The sequence below is a fragment of the Leopardus geoffroyi genome, chromosome C3, assembly GCF_018350155.1.
Source record: "Leopardus geoffroyi isolate Oge1 chromosome C3, O.geoffroyi_Oge1_pat1.0, whole genome shotgun sequence".
Taxonomy (NCBI): domain Eukaryota; kingdom Metazoa; phylum Chordata; class Mammalia; order Carnivora; family Felidae; genus Leopardus; species Leopardus geoffroyi.
Genome location: NC_059338.1, coordinates 21426512 through 21447904, shown reverse-complemented (window position 1 = coordinate 21447904; position 21393 = coordinate 21426512). Strand labels below are relative to the sequence as shown.

General features: G+C 33.9%; 1 protein-coding gene across 4 annotated transcripts in view; it reads left to right on the top strand.

Moving 5' to 3' along the window:
* UCHL5 (ubiquitin C-terminal hydrolase L5) overlaps positions 1–17616 on the top strand; it is a 41172-nt gene extending 23556 nt beyond the window's left edge. For 2 of the 4 annotated variants that reach the window (XM_045456134.1, XM_045456136.1), the window contains exons 4-11: positions 692–817; positions 909–970; positions 1046–1176; positions 1987–2050; positions 5612–5714; positions 6834–6944; positions 9665–9763; positions 15268–17616. In XM_045456134.1, coding sequence (XP_045312090.1) covers positions 692–817; positions 909–970; positions 1046–1176; positions 1987–2050; positions 5612–5714; positions 6834–6944; positions 9665–9763; positions 15268–15312 — 741 coding nt within the window. In that variant the 3' untranslated portion in view covers positions 15313–17616. Of the gene's footprint in view, positions 1–691; positions 818–908; positions 971–1045; positions 1177–1986; positions 2051–5611; positions 5715–6830; positions 6945–9664; positions 9764–15267 lie in introns of all 4 variants that reach the window. The other 2 variants (XM_045456133.1, XM_045456135.1) reach the window with 1 other exon arrangement.
* The last annotated feature ends 3777 nt before the right edge of the window (positions 17617–21393 follow it).

Below are 21393 nucleotides of genomic sequence, written 5' to 3'. Positions count from 1 at the left end.
AGAAATAGCAGTTGTTGGATAATTTCTCTAAAAGCCACATAGGTAAGTTGGAGCTTGTGCTGGGTTCTGAAATATGGGTTAAATTTGGATAGGTAGAAATGAATGTAGGAAGACGGAAATAGGAGGGAAGACAAGTTCTGTTGGTTTCATCAGCTGTGGTTAGATCAGGAAAGATTGGCCTTGTTACCCTAACTGGATTGGTTTCTTGACGTTCTGAGTTTATTTGGTTTCCTAAATTCTCAACTGCAGAATTGCAGTAAATTCCTAAAAAATATATTAGAATGGAATTAAACATGTTTATTTAAAATTTTTTTTAAAAAAATGTTTATTTATTTTTGAAAGAGAGAAAGAGAGAAAGAGAGAGAGAGAGCAAGCACAGGCAGGGGAGGGGCAGAGAGAGAGGAGACACAGAATCCGAAGCAGGCTCCAGGCTCTGAGCTGTCAGCACAGAGCCTGACGTGGGGCTCTAACTCAAAAACTGTGAGATCACGATCTGAGCCAAAGTTGGATGCTCAACTGACTGAGCCACCCAGGTGCCCGAATTAGACATGTTTATTATGCTTATGTTAAGACTATATGAAATAAATTTTGAAAACTATTAGCTTTATTCATATTTTGGAGGGCATTGTCATCATTTAAAAGCTGCTTTTTAAACCATAAATTTATAATATTTTGCTTTTATATTTTATAGGTTATTAACAATGCTTGTGCTACCCAAGCTATAGTCAGTGTGTTACTGAACTGTACCCATCAAGATGTCCATTTAGGAGAGACATTGTCAGAGTTTAAAGAATTTTCACAAAGTTTTGATGCAGCTGTGAGTATAATCATATTATTCCTAAAATGCTCCATTTTTGGTAGTTTGTGATAATTCTTTTTTTAATAGGCTACTTTAAAAATTATTTTAGATGAAAGGTTTGGCACTGAGCAATTCAGATGTGATTCGACAAGTACACAACAGTTTTGCCAGGTAAAGAGACTTTTTGTTAAATAAACACTTTCTTTCATGCTTGTCTGTGTCTCACAATTTTTTTCTTCACTGTAGACAGCAAATGTTTGAATTTGATGCAAAGACGTCCGCAAAAGAAGAAGATGCTTTTCATTTTGTCAGTTATGTTCCTGTAAATGGAAGATTGTATGAATTAGATGGATTAAGAGAAGGACCGATTGATTTAGGTACTCTGGTTCCTGTTCCTGGTATTTCACTTTCAACAAGGAAAAAAGATTGGGTATTCTCCTTCATTTTAGCCACAGTACTGCTTAGATTTTGAAGGGGAAGGTAACTGTGAGGTAGTATAATGTCGTCAAAGTCTTAAGTTTTTCATTACTTTATGAAGTTAAATAACACAGGAAGGACATGTTGCTGATCTCTACATTTTCTCTGTTGGCTTCTATCTGGTCACCCATTCTGTATTCCTTAGAGCCTATCAAATATAAAGGAAGTAAAAGATCAAACAGAACAGTCAGTTTTGCTATAAAACTGGTAGCTATGCTAAAACTTAAGATGAAAAAGAGGATTAAAACAACTGGATAAAATTGGTTTTGCATTATGTGTGAATTTCAGTTTTTAATTTATAGTTATTATGGTTGGGAGTCAGGATTATTTTGCTACTAGTACAATGATGATTTTTCTTTGCTTTCAGTTTTATCACTAAAATGGAGGTAGTTATTCTTATTTCACGAAGTTGTGAATTTTAATAGGATAACTTCCTGATTCGTGACTTTTTTGAACAGTTGTTCAGCACTTACTAAGTGACACAATAATGTGGTAATGCAAATTATATTAATGCTTTTTACCCTTACCATTACTAAGAAAATAAGAATTGAAGCTTAACATAGTTAAGCTTATAAGGATAGTTAATCCTAAAAGGATTTTTACCATCCTGAATTTGCCAAAATTTTTATAAAAAGATCTTTTAGACTAACTTTTGAAATAATTTTAATATTGGTTTTATTTGATTTAATTGCTTTCAAATTTCTTTCTAGGTGCATGCAATCAAGATGACTGGATCAGCGCAGTGAGGCCAGTCATAGAAAAAAGGATACAAAAGTAAATGCTCAGCTAATCTTACTAGCATAGTATTCTGGGATTTAAACTTTCTTTTTCAACTTTTATTATTATTTTAGCAATGCTTGTTGAACATTTACTTTGGATTGGATTAATGTGTTCAGGAAGAAATCTCTAAATTCTACAGAGTAATATGTCATCTTTATAAAAGTTAGACATGCAGATCTCCATTTAGATATTTTGTAGAGTTTTGTAGAGTTTTGTTTTTAGGCATCTATTTTTTTTATTAAAACTTTTATTTTGAGATAATTATATATTCATATTCAGTTATAACTATAATACAGAGAGATCCCATGCACCCTTAATCTGCAGTGGTAACATCTGGCAAAACTGTAGTCTAGTGTCAACAGCCAGAATATTGACATTGATATAGTCGAGGTATAGAATGATTTAATTACCACAAGGATTTCCTCTTTTAGAGCCACCGATGCTTCCCCCTGCTGCCACTCCTCCTGCCTCCTTAATCCCTAGTTTTATAATTTTTTGTCCGTTAAAGAATGTTGTATAATTGGAATCATACGATATATAAACTTTTTGGACTGGCTTCTTTCACTCAGCACAATTTTCTGGAGATTTATCCAGGTTGTTAAAAGTAGTTCAGTCTTTTCTCTTGATGGGTAATAGCTATGGTATGGATATACCTTTTTTTTTTTTTTTTTTTTTTTTTTTTTTTTTTTTTTTTTTTTTTGTCCATTTACCCATTGAAGGACATGTGGATTGCTTTCAGTTTTTGGCTATTATGAATAAAGCTGCAATAAGCCTTTGTACAGATTTTTGTGTGAACATAAGTTCATTTCTGTGGGATAAATGCCCAAGAGTGCCATTGCTGAGTTGTAAATGCATGTTTAATTTTTTTTTTTTTTAACGTTTATTTATTTTGGAGACAGAGACAGAGTATGAACAGGGGAGGGGCAGAGAGAGAGGGAGACACAGAATCTGAAACAGGCTCCAGGCTCTGAGCTGTCAGCACAGAGCCCGACGCGGGGCTCAAACTCACCGACCGTGAGATCATGACCTGAGCCGAAGTCGGACGCCCAACCGACCAAGCCACCCAGGCGCCCCGCATGTTTAATTTTTTAAGAAACTGCCAAACTCTTTCCCAGAGTGGCTGTACCATTTTACATTCCCACCAGCAATGTATGAGTGATCCAGTTTCTCCGCATCCTTACTAGCATTTGGTTTTGTCAAAACTTTTTATTTTAGCTATTCTAGTAGGTGGATAGTGATGTTTCATTGTGGCTTTGATCTGCATTTCTCTAATGACTAATGATGTTGAAAATCTTTCCATGACTTTTGCCTATTTTGTAATTGGATTCTGTGTGTGTGTGTGTTTTTTTTTTTTTTTTTTTTGACTGTTGAGCCTTGAGGTTCTTTACATACTCTGGATAGTACTAGTCCTTCATCAGACACATTGCCTGCAAATATTCTCTCCTAGTATGTAACCTGTCCCCTAATTCTCCCACACAGTCTGTCACAGAGCAAAAGCTCTTAATCTCAGTGAAGTCTAATTTATGAATCTTTTCTACTATGAATTGTATTTTTGTTGTCAAGTCTAAGAATTCTTTGTCTAGCCATAGATCCTAAAGATTTTCTCTTGGTCTTTTTTTCTAAAAAGTTTATATTTTAACAGTTTACATTTAAGTCTGTGATCTACTTTGAGTTAATTTTTGTATATGTTGTAAAGTAAGTCTAAGTTCATTTTGTTGCCTGTGCATGTCCAGTTGCTCTAGTACCATTTGTTGAAAAGGCTATCCTTCCTGTAGAAATTTGGGTAGAATTGTAAAAAACCAGTTTGAGTATATTTGTGTTGGGTATTTCTGGGTTCACTACTCTGTTCTGTTGACCTATTTGTCTGCTCTTTGCCAGTACTACACAGTCTTTTTTCACCTTTATTTTTAATGTTTTTGAATGTTTATTTTGAGAGAGGCAGAGGGAGTGCAAGCATGAGGGGGGGGCAGAGTGGGGGGGTAGAGAGAGAATCCAGGCAGGCTCTGTGCAGAGCCTGTCTGACAGCACAGAGCCCAACATGGGGCTTGATCCTATGATCTGTGAGATCATGACCTGAGCCAGAATTAAGAGTTGGATGCTTAACTGACTGAGCCACCTACATGCCCCTGTACTACACAGTGTTGATTACTCTAGCTATAAGTCTCAAAATCAGATAAACTGACACCTACAACTTTATTCTTTTTCTTCAAAATTGTTTCAGCTATTATAGTTCCTCTGTCTTCTCATATAAATTTTAGTATAATCTTGTTCATATCTATAAAAATTCTTGCTGGGATTTGGTTAGGAATTGTGTCAAACATTTATATCCATTTGGGGAGAATTGGCATCTTTTCTGTGATGAGTCTTCCAGTCTATGAACATGGTATGTCTCTCTATTAACTTTGATCTTCTCTAATTTATTTCATCAGCATTTTGTAGTTTTCAGCATACAAATCCTGTACATGTTTTGTCAGATTTACAGCCAAGCATTTCTTAGTCTTTTGAGTGATTACAAATAATAGGATTTCTTTGATCATTGTTAATATGTAGAAACACAGTTGATTATTTTCTTTCTTTTTCTTGTATCCTTTGACCTTGCTGATCTTACCCACTAGCTTTAGAAGGTTTTTTTTATGAGTTCCTTGGCATTTTCTACACAGATAATCATGCCATATGCAAATAAGGGCAGTTATGGATTTGTCTACTTTTAAAAAAATTTTTAAGAATAAATGTATACATATATACATGTATATATTATGTCTAGTATTTTAGTTTGTTATTTTCTTAGTGGGAGGAATAGGGAAATGGAAGTTCCATAGCAGTTTTATAAACAACATTTGTACGTAGTTCAAAGCACTATAGGTTATATTGGGCCATGTGCTTTCCAGTGGATAGAATTTTGTATGAGAAAATGTTAGAGGTGAATAATGCAAAGACAGGCTTACATTTTCTGTATACATCTTGAATAAGCACCATTCATGTAATATTGGCAGTAATTTTTCTACTGTCAATCCCTATCATAAACAAGCTTATATCATTGTGATACTCTGGTATCAGAGTAGCGAAAATAGCATTTGGAAGTTTTACAACAGGATATAATCACATTAATAAAATACATAAATATTTCACAACTTATTTATAACGAAATATAAAGTATAAAGTGAAATTTAAAAATATATTAATTAAAAATAGCAACTGTATAATGACTTAGAAAAAAGTGTAAGTTAGGAATGTGGTTAATTACCATAAAAATGCCAGTATAATTAATCTAACAAATGTGAGGTCTTAGTTTAGTTATTTTTTTCTGAGGTCAGAACATTTAAAAGTTTGTGATTAAATTTAGCTAGGTGTTTGTTGTTGTTGTTATTGTTGTTGTTTTTTACTGCAGTTGTACCCTTTCATATATGAAAGCCTTTTTTAAATGTCTATTTTCATTGTTAGCCGTTGATAGATTTGTGTTTATCCTAGAGAGCCATAGGGTAATCACAATAGATTATTTTAATTGTAATAGTGTTACAATTCTTTATTACATTATAAACTTTAACTTTTTTGTAGGTACAGTGAGGGTGAAATTCGATTTAACTTAATGGCCATTGTGTCTGACAGAAAAATGATATATGAACAGAAGATAGCAGAGTTACAAAGACAACTTGCTGAGGTTTGTGGCCATGTTTTAAATTTTTTTTTTTGTTAAGCATTTATTTATTTTTGAGGGAGAGACACAGCATGAGTGGGGGAGGGGCAGAGAGAGGGGGAGACAGAATCTGAAGCAGACTCCAGGCTCTGAGCTATCAGCACAGAGGCTGATGCAGGGCTTGAACCCACGAACCATGAGATCATGACCTAAGCTGAAGTTGGAGGCTTAACCAACTGAACCACCCAGGCACCCCTTTTGGCCATGTTTTTAAGTGCAAAGTTCTAGTTTAGTTATTTTAGGGAAAGTATTCTTTATCTTTCTTTCTTGCTCTACTTCCTTTGTTCTTTCTCTCTCTCTCTCTCTCTCTCTCTCTCTTTCCTTCCCTCCCTACCTCCTTCTCTTTCCTCATTCCTTCCTTCCTGATTTAATCAAGTGTCCTGAGTGGTGATTAAGAGAATACACTCTGGAGTCAGGTTGCCTAGATTCAGCTCCTGGCTTTGTCACTTAATGGATGCATGAATTGGAATATTTCTTTGTGCTTCAGTTTCTTAAGGTCAAATGAAAATAGTATTTACCTTATAAGGCTGTTGTGAGGATTAAATGAGATGATATATGTAAGCCACTGAAAACAAATATTAAATGGACATAAGTATTAGCAATTAACTAATTTCATTATATAATTAAGCAAGTTAGAATATATTTCTCAAAGAATTAATTGGGTACATTTAGATACATGTAATTTTTACTAGCCTATATGATTGATTATCTTTCTGTAGTAAATATGATTGGAGAAGATAATTAGTAATAGTACCTTTTTTACATTCTTTGATCCCATATTCTTAAGAACATATTTAAGCATATTTATTTTATAGCTGAACAAAAGATTATAGCAACACAGCATATTGCAGTATAGATTGTTTTTAGTTAAAAATGCATATGTGTTATTGTAGAACATAGAAATATGGATGGTACTACTTAGGGCTTTTGTCCTTTAATATTGCAGTTAGTAGGCTGGAATTCTGTCACCAATATTAAGAGTAAAATTTGGAAATAATTGTACTATGTATATAATTTTAAAATATTTTGGACTCAAGCCTCAATCATTAGGGTATGGTGTTTCTTTTTCTTTACCCTAAGGAGGAACCCATGGATACAGATCAGGGTAATAATATGTTAAGTGCTATTCAGTCAGAGGTTGCCAAAAATCAGATGCTTATTGAAGAAGAAGTACAGAAACTAAAAAGATATAAGGTATGTTTTCCTTTTATTTGTTCCTTTATTGTTTTAATATAGAGTAGTATATTTTAACATGAAAGTATATTGAATACTTGATTGTTTTCCCCCATCAATTACTAGTTTTCAGAATAATGAGTTGATTCCGTGGCACCCCACAAAGGTAACTAGTGAGATTTCTTTCTTTTTAATTTTTTTTTTGAAGTGTTGTTATGAACAGATTTTTTAACTGATTTGATGCTTCAGTTCACTGCAGTTATGGATGATCAGATTATTTCATCTTTGGCCATTAGGATCAACTTCAGGCTGTCTCCTAAGTTCTTTTGATGGGATTCTCTTCATCTCTGATAGTTTCCTTGCTTTCTAGCATGACTAGATGTTTCAGAATCACCTTGTAGATCTCCTGGTTCAGACTTGGATTAGCCATTTTTTCAAGAAGCTCTGTGTCCTATTGTTGGGAAATGGTATTTAGAAACCACTCTTTGGGTACACAGTGATACCAATTGGTCATTATGTCTAGGCCTTTTCAGAGCTAAGAAATACATTTTTGTTTGCTGCTTGTTTTAGTTTGAAGAGAAAATATAATGTGAATTCAGTATTCAAATTTAGAATTAAAGGACTTGGGGTGCCTGGTTTGCCCAGCTGGTAGAGCATGGGACTCTTGATCTCAGGGTCATGAGTTCAAGACCCATGTTGCATGTAGAGCCTACTTAAAAAAAAAGAAAGAATTAAATGGCTTTATACTTGAAATTGACTATTTGCATCTTCTCTCTGTCTCTTTTTTAAATGCTTATTTTGAGAGAGAGAGAGAGAGAGAGAGAGAGAAAGAAAGCATGTGAGTACATACATGAGTAAGGGAGGGGCAGAGAGAGAATCCCAAGCAGGCTCCGCGCTATCAGCGCAGAGCCCTATGTGGGGCTCCATCCCGTGAGTCCTGAGATCATGACCTGAGCCGAAATCAAGACTCGGGTGCTCAACTGACTGAGCCACCCAGGCACCTCACATTTCTTCTCTTAAGCTGAAAATCTTGATTCCTAACAATATTAACGTAATTACTTATTTGCTTTATGCTGTATATATATAGTATATTCATGTATAAGCAAATAATTATTTGCTCTATGCTATATATATATAACATGTGCATATATTTATAAGTATATATAAGTGTATATATATATAAAGGTACAGAAACAGCAATAGTAGTAAGTAGCATTAATAACAACTGAAAAGTTTTTTCTTAGGATATATCCCATTTTGGATATATAATCAAATTACTATGTTTTTAAAGTTATTTCAGAAAATTTTCTCTTGGTGTGATTCTGTCACCAATTTGGTACACAGTTGGGTTCATTTGTTTTATTTTCCTTTTTAATTTTTTAGGGTGTTAAAATTTTTTTGATTTAGTTTTAATTATGGCAAACATTTATGTAATTGAAAGGCAAATATAAAGCAATGTGATCTTTAATAATGTCATTCTCCTTCATTTGCAATCTGATAAGCTTTTTTCAGAGACAGTAAAAAGTGTGAAGGGAGCTCTGAATTTTGTGAGTTTGGAAATGGTAGTTATATTATTTCTCATGTGTATCATAGTAGGAAAAGCATTGGTTTTCATTTGAATCTCACTTTTTTAATTGAGATTGATCATCACAGTGTTAGCATAGTGCTTTGCATCATATTTAACAGTCTACAAATAACTGTTAAATAAAATAAGTGAACCTGGAACTAGTAAGATTTCTTTAGCTGGAAATAGGGGCTGGCTCGAGTATTCCAGGCAGGAAAAAGGTGGGCCAACTTCATGGAGACAGGGAGGTAAGAAATAAAAGCTTGAATGTTTATCTTCCATTTTATGTGGTACACAAAATAACTACCCACCACTTATGCATTCTTATGCAGGGTTGTTCCATAATTAACCAAGTTTTAATATTAGCCTAAAGTAAAACACACACTTGGTTTTCAGAATCTCTACCTGCTACACTGTTGGAGAATGCTTTGTTCCAAAAGGTAAAATGATTCTCCTACTGAGATAAAATGAGCATATGTTAAGATTTTATTAAATTCATTATTTAATTTGAGGAACCTGTAAGATGTCACAGCTAGTTCAAGTGAGAAGTCAAGAAGCTCAAGTTTATCTGAAGGAATATTGAAATGAATTTACTAAAGATGGAAACTTTTCTCTACGGGAGAAGGGAAATAAATTGCTTGACAGAATATTTAATAGCTTAATGGCAGTGAAAAACTCGAATTGGGTAACTTGGGAGAGGTGTCCTAGACAATGCATAGTTTTCCTTTGAAGTACAGGTCTTTCCCTATAGTCCACCCTATTTTGATTAAAAGTAATTCAGAGAAAAATTATTCTTGATCACAGAATAAAGCTGCTTTCATTAGGCTTTCCTGATTATTTGCATAGTTATAGTAGCAAATAGCAAGTTAATTTACCATGTGGGCCTTCTTAAGTTTGCTTTCATAAGTTAAGTTTTCATAAATAATTTTAGACTTTTAAAAGCCTCTGCTATTTGCTAAGCCAAGGGTGGGAAACCATAACCCAAGAAACTCCTCGTATTTTTTATTGTATTAGTCTTTATTCTCAGTGGGATATAATCTCATTATTTCTAATATTTTTTCCCATGAGAATGGAAGATTTTTTTCCCATTTCTATTGAGTAGGATGCAAAAATTACAATATTAGGAACTTAGTAGAAATGTAAAGTTAGTGTGTTTTGATCTTTGTTTTACTTTCAGATCGAAAATATCAGAAGGAAGCATAATTATCTGCCTTTCATTATGGAATTATTAAAGACTTTAGCAGAACACCAGCAGTTAATACCACTAGTAGAAAAGGTAAGTTACTGGTGAATACTTACTAGATTTAGATTCCCCCAAAACAGTGTTGTTTTTTTTGTTTGTTTTTTTTTTTTTGGCTTGAGTAGAGGTAAAATTTGTTGAAGCATTTTTATTTTATTTTTTTGGCTTTCTCCTATTGTTTTATATTCTAGATAAGCATTAATTCAACCTGATATTGTAAAATAAAAATAAGGAATTGCCCTACTGCTTTAGCCTTCCAGAATCCTTAGTGTTATGAATTCAGAATGTGCCTAATATATTAGAATAAAATTTAAAACATTTTCCTTTCTTTAAGCTGAAAGCAACATTTTAAAAAAAATATATATTTTTTTGTTTATTAAATTTGCTTATTAAAAATAAATTTGTTTATTAAATTTTGTTTATTAAATTTGTTTATTAAAAACATTTTTAATGTTTATTTATTTTTGAGAGAGGAAGACAGCGTGTGAGCAGGCGAGGGACAGAGAGAGAGGGAGACACAGAATCTGAAGCAGGCTCCAGGCTCTGAGCTTGTCAGCAGAGACTGACTCAGGGCTTGAACTCATGAACTGCAAGGTCATGACCTGAGCTGAAGTTGGACGCTTAACTGACTGAGCCACCCAGGTGCCTCTGAAAGCAAATTTTTAATGTTAATAATTGAGATAATAGATTCTTTGTTCTTTAGTTTAAGAAAAATTTGAATTATCGTAGAATTTAAAACTAGAATGGACATTGAAGGGGGAAAAAATAACCATAGCCTAGACTAAGAAATAGGTTTTTTGTATTCATTCCTAAGCTAGTATTCTTTCCGCTGAAGAAAAACTAACAAAGGTTTGTGAAAAATTCTGATTTCTAAGATTTTTATCTTCAGAACAAGGCACTTAAATATTTATTGAATAAATGCAATGTAATTAAATTGTTTTTAAGTTTATACTGTAAATCAGTGTTTCTAAAAGTGACCATCACTGGATACTCTTTAAAATACATGTTACCTGGCCCCTCCCCAGATATTCTGATATAGGGGAAGAAATCTTTAATTAGAGTTACCCCAAGTGACTCTAATGCAGCTTGTTTGTGTACCACGTTTTGAGAAACACTTTGAGAAGACAGTACTAGGCAAATAACATTTTGGATCATTAACTTAAGAGCAGAGCACATGGTAGGTATGTGTTTCTTATTAATTTTAAAGTATGAAGCACAGAGGGGCGCCTGAGTGGCTCAAGTTGGTTGAGCGTCCAACTTCGGCTCAGGTCATGATCTCACGGTTTGTGAGTTCGAGCCGCGCATCAGGCTCTGTGCTGACAGCTCAGAGCCTGGAGCCTGTTTCAGATTCTGTGTCTCCTTCTCTCTGCCCCTTCCCCGCTCATGCTGTATCTCTTTCTGTCTCTCAAAAATGAATAAACGTTAAAAAAAAAAAAAATTGAAGTATGAAGCAAAGATACATCTCAACCCAGCTTTTTTATATCATCATAAATTTTAAATTTTAAATGATACGAAGTGAAAGTTATGGTTTTTGTGTATACCTATTACCCAGATCCTGAAACGTGTGCTTCTGCTTTTAGCACTAAGTACACAAATTATTGCAGAAAACTGCTAAGTCTTCCCCTTTTTAAAAAAATGTTTATTGGGGCGCCTGGGTGGCTCGGTCGGTGAAGCGTCCGACTTCGGCTCAGGTCATGATCTCACGGTCCGTGAGTTTGAGCCCTGCGTCGGGCTCTGTGCTGACTGCTCAGAGCCTGGAGCCTGTTTTGGATTCTGTGTCTCCCTCTCTCTCTGCCCCTCCTCTGTTCATGCTCTGTCTCTCTCTGTCTCAAAAATAAATAAACGTTAAAAAATAAAAATTAAAAAAAATGTTTATTTATTTTGAGAGAGAGAGAGGGAGAGGGAATCCCAAGCAGGCTCTGCACTGTCAGCACAGAGCCCATTTCGGGGCTCAATCTCAGGAACCATGAGTTCATGATCTGAGCCAAAACCAAGAGTCGGATACTTAATCGACTGAGCCACCACCCAGGGCGCCCTCAATCTTCTCTTTTCCATATAGTTTTTCTATTCATGTATCCCAGGGTATTAAAGCTATAAAAGTGTAAGATGGGAAACTGATTTTTAGATTTTCAGATTAACAGTTAGGATTCTGTGAGTCTCCGAAGTACCTCCATAGTGTGTTCTTTGCATGCAACACTATGAAATATTTCACTATTAAAAATATTAAAATATTAATATGTAGGCTGTTATGTTAAATCATGTTACATCAGATTCTAAATATACATAAGTGTTACTAAAGGCCAGACAAATGTTTATTAGGGAAATTTAATATGTATGTATTTTGCTTCAAAATTGATCTGTGAATAAACTTTTTGGTGCAAATTAGGAAAACACCATTCTTGTTTGATTTTAATGACCGTATATCCCCAGAGTTTTTTGAAAGTGTAGTTGGAACAGCTTTTCAGCTTTTCCATTGGAACTGTAATTTCTGAGTTGACGTTAGTTTGGACACAGGGTGGCAGTATGAGCGTCTGGTGTTGGTGGAACACCAGCTCAGTGTGTTCTTGTGTTTGCATCTGTTTTTTTGAGGGGTAGTTATTGATCTCCTACCTCTTGCCTCTTTCTTCCAACTGTTTTTTGATTAATAATATTGCATAAGCAATATTGAGGTTACATTTATTCTTCGTGTATATGCAATATCTGTTATCCCCTAAGGGATTCCCCTAAAGGAATATGTCCTTTAAGGAGTATCCCCTAAAGGAATTCAGATGCATTACTTGATAAAAGTTTTTGAAATTTTAAAATCATTCATCATTTATCTAGTTGCAGCTTTATTCCTGGACCTCTCTTAAAGTCTAGAGATGTCTTCCCTCTTAAGCAATTCATGATATAGTTGGGGCAAGGAATAAACAACTATAGTATCGTGTTGAATAGAATTGTTCTGATAGGTGCCAGAATAAATTCATTCTGAAGATTAGGGGGGAGCACAGCGGGGCTCCTAAATAGCTATGCCCCTTGAAGTTTCACATCCACAAAATTTTAAATCTGTAGTTAGAATCAAATGCTTATTGTCTACCAATAAGTCCGCTTCCTTAAGCACAAATATATTTTGTTCATCTTATTTTGAAAAAAGGAGTTATTGTATCATATTGAATATCACTTTCTGCTAATGTTACAAATGAAAGAATAAAGATGAGATTTTATAATTACATACAAGGGCTTTAATAGTGATAAATGCTTAATGGTAATACTTCTAAGAAAAATTACATGTAGAATTCAGAAATGGATAAGTTGAAGTTAACTAAGAAATTAGTAAGTTGAAATGCTCCTCCCCTTCCCCCCCAAACCCCCATGCCAAGGGAAAGTAGAATAAAGGAACAAAGCATAAAAGGGGTAGAAGGAACCAAACAGGAAAGATGAGACTACTCTCGGCAGTGATGCTGAATGCCAAACCTATCCAGGATCAGATCTCAGAGTAACTGAGACAGTTGCTTATAGCCTGTGATGGCATGAAAGTGTTTGGGTTTGGAAATCTTTTTGTTTTACAGAATAATAAAGAAAAGATCAAGACTTTGTTCCAAGGGCATATGGCTATAATGAATTAGGTTAAGATCTTGGCTTACAAGTACTTTTGTTACATAAGGCTTCTACTCTTATCTGAGGTGTTGAATATATATTACATAAACACTGCTCAGGATGTAACCTAAAAATACATAGTTATAAAACTTATTTAACTTCTTCTTAATTTTATCTGAATTATATATTTTAGTAATTATATGGACACGCTCTGCATTATGTCTTTGCTCATTTAATTATGTTATAAAGTTTATGTCATAAACCAGTAAATTTATTTTTGTTAATCCAACTAAACATTCTGTATATTCAGGGGTCAATAAGGAAAAAATATGTATTTTAATTTCAAATTATATCTGAAGTTGAATTGTATTTTCATTATTTGGAAACAGAATTTCTATTGTAAAAATTGTATACATATCAAATTACAAGTTATGCTTGTTAACTAAAAATGTTCATGCAAGCAGTTTTATTTTACATTTTATTTATTTTTGAGAGAGAGAGAGACAGAGCACAAGTGGGGGAGAGGCAGAGAGAGAGGGAGACATAGAATCTGAAGCAGGGTCCAGGCTCTGAGCTGTCAGCACAGAGCCCGATGTGGAGCTTGAACTCAGAAACCGTGAAATCATGACCTGACCTGAAGTCGGACACTTAACTGACAGAGCCACCCAGGCACCCCAGCAGTTTTATTTTATGTGATACACATAACATATTTCCTCTTAATATTCTAAGTCATAGCACTCTATTTTATCATAATAAAATACACTATTTGTATAATAATTATACTACCTAATGCATTATAATTTTTTTAAATGCTTATTTATTTTTGAGAGAGAGAGAGAGAGAGAAACAGTGTGAGCGGGGGAGGGGTAGAAAGAGAGGGAGACACAGAATATGAAGCAGGCTCCAGACTCTGAGCTGTCAGCACAGAGCCCCGTTGTGGGGCTCAAACTCATAAACTGTGTGAGATCATGACCTGAACCCAAGTCGGACACTTAACCTATTGAGCCACAAGGGCACCCCTACCTAATGAATTATAAAAAAGATTGTAATTGTCCTAATTACCCTATTTTTTAATCTAAGGATGTTTTTTTCTTAGTTGTATAATAGCAAAACTCTATCCTTTCTGATTCAAGTGGCATAGTGGAAAGACTATTATATTCTAGTACTCTGAATTATTCTCAAAGTATCATTTGAGGACCAGCAGAATTGGTATCATATGAGAATTTGTTAGAAACTTAGAACCTCAGTTATTGTTTTGAATCAGTTTGTATTATAACAGGGACCCCAGGTTATTGGTATGTACATTGAGAAGCACTGCTCTAGAACAGGTGTCTTTGACCTCTCGAGGTTTTATTTTCTTTTAGCTGTGTGACTTAGGTCAAGTTTGTTATCTGTAAGCTCTGTCTTATTCATCTGCTGAAAATAAAATAGAATTACTGGGTTCAAGCTATATAATTGTTATGAGGATAAATGAAATAAAGTGTGAGAGCATTTTTTGGGTTGTATAAATAAAGTTTATCAATACTACAGATACATAATCCTTTAGTGAGATGTTAAACTCATTTGTTCAAATATGCAGAAACTAATGTAAGATTTTTCTTTTACTCAATTTGAATGAGAAATGGACACATATGTAAATATATTATTTTGAAATATTTATGAGTGAGTATGATTTTATGGAATTAGTAATTATGTATTTTTAGATAATTATAATAATACATTTTAACTTCAGATAGGAAAGAACTACAAACCAAACATGATCCTTTTTTACTGAGGGTAAAGCATAACTATAATTTGTCCGCAGTAGTTTGTTGTAAGTCTCGAGTTATGAAAGATAATGCTCTAGAAATCTTAAAAACGATGCGTTTCAATCTTTTTAACTTAAGGATACCCTCTTACACAAATTTTAATGTGACCTAAAATGGACTTTTAAGATTTTATAGAATACAATCTTTAACTTCTAGGCAAAAGAAAAACAGAATGCAAAGAAAGCGCAGGAAACCAAATGAAGAAGATGCTTTGGGATGTGTCCACATTTCTGCTTCTCCACTTATTTTCACGGAAACCATTAAGTATAAAGAACTTTGAGCAACATCCTAATTGACTCAATGCACGTTTGGCGTAGTACCAGTCTGTCTTATCTTTAATGCATGGATTCCTTCCCTACCTGCATCATGTGCATGTGGTGCATATTAAATAAAAGTGATGTTGAGAGTGCTTGCCCAAATCCCATTATTTGACATTGGATCTGAGAACTTCCGTTGGTTCTCTGGATATATACTATCACAATGAACCTAGAAATTGCACAAATGATATTCTCTACCTGTAATTGTTAAAATTAATCTTAGTTCAGTTACAAGCTTAAAATTTATGAATGTCAGATCTTGATTAAACTGGATCTCTTGTTTTCTCTTCATCATGAAAAGAAAATTGGTATATGTCTTTGATATCTAAACATTTTGAGGATTTTAAAGCTGAATTTTATCTTGAGAAAGTATGGTTTTAATGCAGACCATTTGAAAAAGACAAAAGTATAGTTTTTAGTGATTTTCATTGCTGCCAGTAGAAACAGTAATAAACGTCCAAATTATTTTAGCAGACTTTCTTTAAGTGTTTGGGGTTATTTATTTATGTATTATAGAATTATTTTAGGAAGGTGTGAGTATTATTCTTCAAAACAGAATTTCAGATTAAGAACAAATGATAAATTTTCAAGACTTTCGGTGTTGCTCTCAGTTTGGCAACATTTTTCAAACTGCTAAGATGTATGTATCTATAAGAAAATCAGAGGTTTGACAATTCAGGCTATCTGCTTTTTAAAAAAATATGATGTCATGGTGGAGGATCCTTCTATGGCAATTTGAATGAAATTGGTGTAGCCAATAGTTTCCAAGAACCATGTATAGTTAGCTGACAATGGATTTTTTAAAATTGCTTTTGGGATTTGCTTTGTTTTTGATTCTATGAAATAATTGTATTCTTGCTCGTAATCTTTTCCAAGTTAAACTTTAAAGGAGATTTTATAAAACTTCTTTTTATAAAGGCAATTATCTACTTTTTTTTTTTCTAGATACGTTTCTGAAATTGATACATGACTTTTTAACATTTTATTATGGAAAAGTTTAAACATATGTAGGGGGGCTGTGTATTCATCTTCTAGCTTCAAACACATGAGTTTTTTAAGGATTGTTTTAAAACTTAACTACATTGTGGTATTATTAAAAAACTAATGTGAGAAAATCTGGTGGGAAATTGAGTAGAAAAGTTAATGAATATTTTTCATACATAATTTCAGTTGAAGGTAATAAAGAAGAATTTGTAGTTTCTCATTTGTTTGTGGGTAAATGTATTTTGCTCTGGATACAATAGTAATTACGGAGTGTTTTCAAAACCATGATACAATTTTAAAAAATGATTTCATAAGGATTATTTTAGGCTCATCTTGAGATCATTCAATTATTTCAACTTAATTTATATATCCTGTTTTTTTTGTATTTAAGATATTTTAAGTAATCTCTACACCCAATGTGGGGCTTGAACTCATAACCCCAAGATCAAAAGTCGCATGCTCTCCTGACTGAGCCAGCCAGGTGCCCTTATATATCCTGTTTTATAGAGGCCCAAATTTTGTAAAGCAATACAAGGAATATTGTAGTCAGTAGTATCCATTAATCAAGACAGTATGATTCTAGCATAAGGATTAACAGTTAAATCAGTGGAATACAAGAGAGAGCCTATAAACAAATCCACATTTATATGGTTACTTGATTTTTGATAAAGGTAGCAAAGCAATCTGACAGACAAGGAAAGTCTTTTCAATAGATGAGGCCAAAACAGCTAAACATCCATGTGGAAAAAAATGAACCAAGACGCCCCTCCCCCATTCTTCACAAAAATGAATTTGAGATGGATCATAGGCCTTCATGTACTAGTTAAAATACAAAGGTTTTTAGGGGGAAACATGGGTGAATATATCTTTGTGACTTGAGGATAGCCATAGGTTTCTTAGGTCACAGAAAACAATAACCATAAAAGATCCAAAATCAGTGTTTATAGGAATTAAAAACTTGTCATTGAAAGATGCTTTTAACAAGAGTGACTAGTATCAAATGATATTTAAAAATAGCTTTATAAAACTGTGTTAATAGGTATAAGGATATTTTCTTATTAATCTAATTCTAATAAAATTCTTTGATAGGAATTTCCATAGCTTAAGAACGATTTATTTTATCTGCTTCTTTGATGACTGTAAATGCTTTGTGATCTGATCCTTCATGGTAATGTCTGCCAGTGAATAAAGAAATATGACTTGCCTTTGTCTGGGTCTTAAGTCATGAAGCTGGTGAGTAGAGAAAATGGACAAATAAAGAGCAATCCAGAAATATATAAATGTTACTTAATGTGGAAAAATTTTTTTTTTAAAGTATTTAAAGTCTTCTTTGTTCGTTTTACTTTTGCCCTTTCTTTTCTAAAATCTCATTTAATGCTTCAGTAGGTGAAAGCACTTCCATTCTGTTGTGTGCCTTTTAAAAGAGCTAGCCAACTGTAAGCAATATACTTTTGCTATTATAAACAAAGAAAGCTTGCCAACAGCTGCGGTACTGGGTAGTCTCACCTCATGTTTAGTTCCCAAGATAGCTGCCCTTTTTCTAGCAGAGAGCAGTCAGCTTGACTGTGCCACTAGAATAGACAAATATTTGTTCTGAGATCATGAACCATTGGGACTTGCTCCCCTCTTTAGACCATGATCCATACTTCAGTGTGTATATGGTGTTACATGCAGATTAATAACTTTAGTTAACCTAGTTGCCTAAAACATTTCAAGATGCGTTCAGAAATTACTCCATTTTTTTTCCTTCTCTACAAGAAGATTTTGTGCCTTTTGAGGAAAAACAATGGCTTTTAAGGTTTTTCCTTTAAAAAAATTCAAGAAAGATAAGCAAAAATACAATTTAAATCACCTATAGTTCTACCATCAGGGATGCCTACATTGACATTTTAGCGTGATCCTTTCTCCCCATATGTGTGCATGTTTTTGTGTGTTAGTCTTGCATGTCCTCCCCGTATTCCAAAATAGATTGATGTCGTATAAATTATTTTTATTTTTTTAACTTAAATTTTAGCCAACATGCCAGTTGGCCAGTACAATATGTGTTTCAGGAGTAGAGTTCAGTATAAATTATTTTTAGAGCAGATGATATGCAGTTTATCATTTTTGTATCACAACTTACTTGCAGGAAACAGGCCACTCCAACTATTTGAAGAGGAATGGGGAGTATACTGGGAATTTTGAAACTACTTAGTTTCTTATAAAGTCATTGGAAGGTATGGAGGAACAGGCTCAAGTTTGGGTCTCCAGAAAGGACTCCTAGCAAAACATCTATTCCTTGCCCATGTCGCGGGAACTGCTGCATCCGCAGCAGTCCAGGGGGTTCACGATTGGAGTCGCTGATGATAGGACGTGCTGTGGGAGCTGTGGTCCGGCAATGAGGAATGTGGTGCAGCTGTGTGTTGTCACCGAGTGACTAGACACTGGAACTGGAGAAAAATTCAACCTCTCCGCGGCTAAGGATGCCACTCAGAATAGGTAAAGCACCAGGTCGGATGGCCTCTGCCTTACTTTTAACTTTCTGCAAGGGAATCTAGGAAATTAGTTTTTAGCTCTCCAGGCTCTGCAGAGTAGGAAAGAATTCTAGGAGGAGGCTGGTAAATCCACTAAAACACACATTATTACATTCTTATACAGTAACAATTTTTCTTTTTACTGAAGTGAGATGTTTATTTTGGAGAAATGAGAAAATGTTAAGAAGAAAAAAATGGTGAAAATCAAGTCTAATCCTGTTACCCAGAGATAATCAGCACTATTACACTCACATGTGTAATAATAGATACTTTATTTTTATGAAAGCAGGATTACAATTAAATATTTCGTTGCATGCTTTTCTCCCCACAAACCTTTCATGTTGAAAAGTAATGCTTGTATTACATCTTTTTAAAATAGCTGCTTAGTATTCCATTATGTAGGTATGCTATATTTAACAGGCTTGCAGTAGTGTGGGATAAAGCATAGAAATAAAATGGGCAAACTGGATAGTTTGATTTTGGGGGGAGGAATTTATTTTTTAAACTGATATGAATTTCTAGATCAGTCAAACATGCAGGTTCTTCAGTTTGTTCTTTTCCTTAGCTCGTGGGTAATTGGCCTAAATTCAGTGGCTGATAGGTGACGGATTCACCACTTCTAGCATACTAGTACTTCTTTTTATTTTTGACTTGATTATATTAATGTCTTGAGAACTTTCTTTGATAATGTATTCAACATATATCTGAGTTGTTCTAGATGCTGAAGATGTATTGGCAAACAAGATCAAGCCCCTGCCCTTGTGGTGAGACAGGTAATAGGCAAGCCTACTACTACAGATAGTAGTAAGAACTATTAAAAAAAAAAAAAAAAACACCCTGTAAAAACTAAAAAACTATAAAAAAAAGACCAAAAAAAACCCTAAAACTGTAAATTAAGCAGCTCAAAAGAATGGAGGGAGCTGAGGTCTAATGGGATGGCCATGGAAAATGCCTTTGAAGAGATGACATTTAAACAGAGATCTAAATGAAGAGCATTTTCTCTGTAGTACTGACTCAGCACTATGAAAGAGGATTTCATACAGACAACCAACATGCAATAATTTTGAATATTAATTTTTAATAATGTGTGATAGTTAACTGGTTTATAAAAGTTGATTTGTGATGATTGATTTGATTTTCAATATGAAAATAGGTTGAATGAAAATTGCATATAGAAAAGGCTAGGACCACTGGCCTATGTGCTTTTTTAGGCTATCCAGATATGTGACACTTTCTTGTAGCATTGTAGTATAATATTACATAAGCCATAAAACCAGTGGGAAAAGTCTCATGCAAGTGTATTTTAAAAACAATTTGATATATACCATGGTTAAAGAAGTAAACATGAAAACTAAAACACTGAAGTTCTTAGAAAAATGGGATAATATTTTATTATTTGGGGATAGAGAAAAGCTTCCTAAGCAAGAAATAAAACATAAAATCCAGAAGAGAAATACTTGACTGTATAGAAGTTTCTATACACAAAAACTTAAAAGCCAGACAATAAAATTTCATCATAACAAGATGTAAGATATATATTAGAAATATAATTAATACCTAATATACAGAGAGCTTTCACCACCCCCCCCCTCAAAAAAAAAGGGAAGGAAAGGTAACTCAGGAGAAAAATTGGCAAGTGATATGAACAGGCAATTCATAGAAAACATTAAAATGGCTAGAGGCAATATAAAAGATGGTAAATCTTTTGTGATCAAGTGATCAAGAAAATGCAAATCAAAATATTAAAGGGATGCCTTTTTCCTGTCGGATTATCAAGAAGTTAGAGTGATTGTAAACTCCCACTTTACAGGGTGGGTATAAATAGGTAGGCTCATGAACCAGTTGGTGGAAGTCTTTTTGAAAAGCAGTTTAACTGGTTGCCTGGCTGGTTCAGTCAGTTAAGTATCCAACTCTTGACTTTGGCTCAGGTCATATCTCATAGTTTCATGAGTTTGAGCCCCGCATCAGGCTCTGTGTAGGCAGCATGGAGCCTGCTTGGGATTCTCTGTCTCCCTCTCTTTCTGCCACTTCCCCAAGTGTAGTGCTGTCTCTGTCCCTCTCAAAATAAATAAATAAAACTTTAAAAAAATTAAAAAAAACAGTTCAGCAATTCTCAAACTTTAGATGGTACATATCCTTACAGTAATTTCACTTGCAAGAACCATATTACCTTTGTATTCGCAGAACTATATAAACTATATATAAAGACATATATTTATAAACTATATACAGACATGTGTAAGAAAATTCATCATAGGATTATTCTTGATACAAATAATTAGAGACAACCTAAAAGCATAGCAAAAAGGAATGGGAGGATAAGTTATAGTATGTTGTTGGAATACTATGCAAATCACAGAAGATAATGAGATAAATTTCTATTTGTTAACATGGAAGGACGTCTGATATATTTTTGAGGAAAATGGAAGTTGCACTATAGTGGTATAGTATAAATTTATTTTCATTTT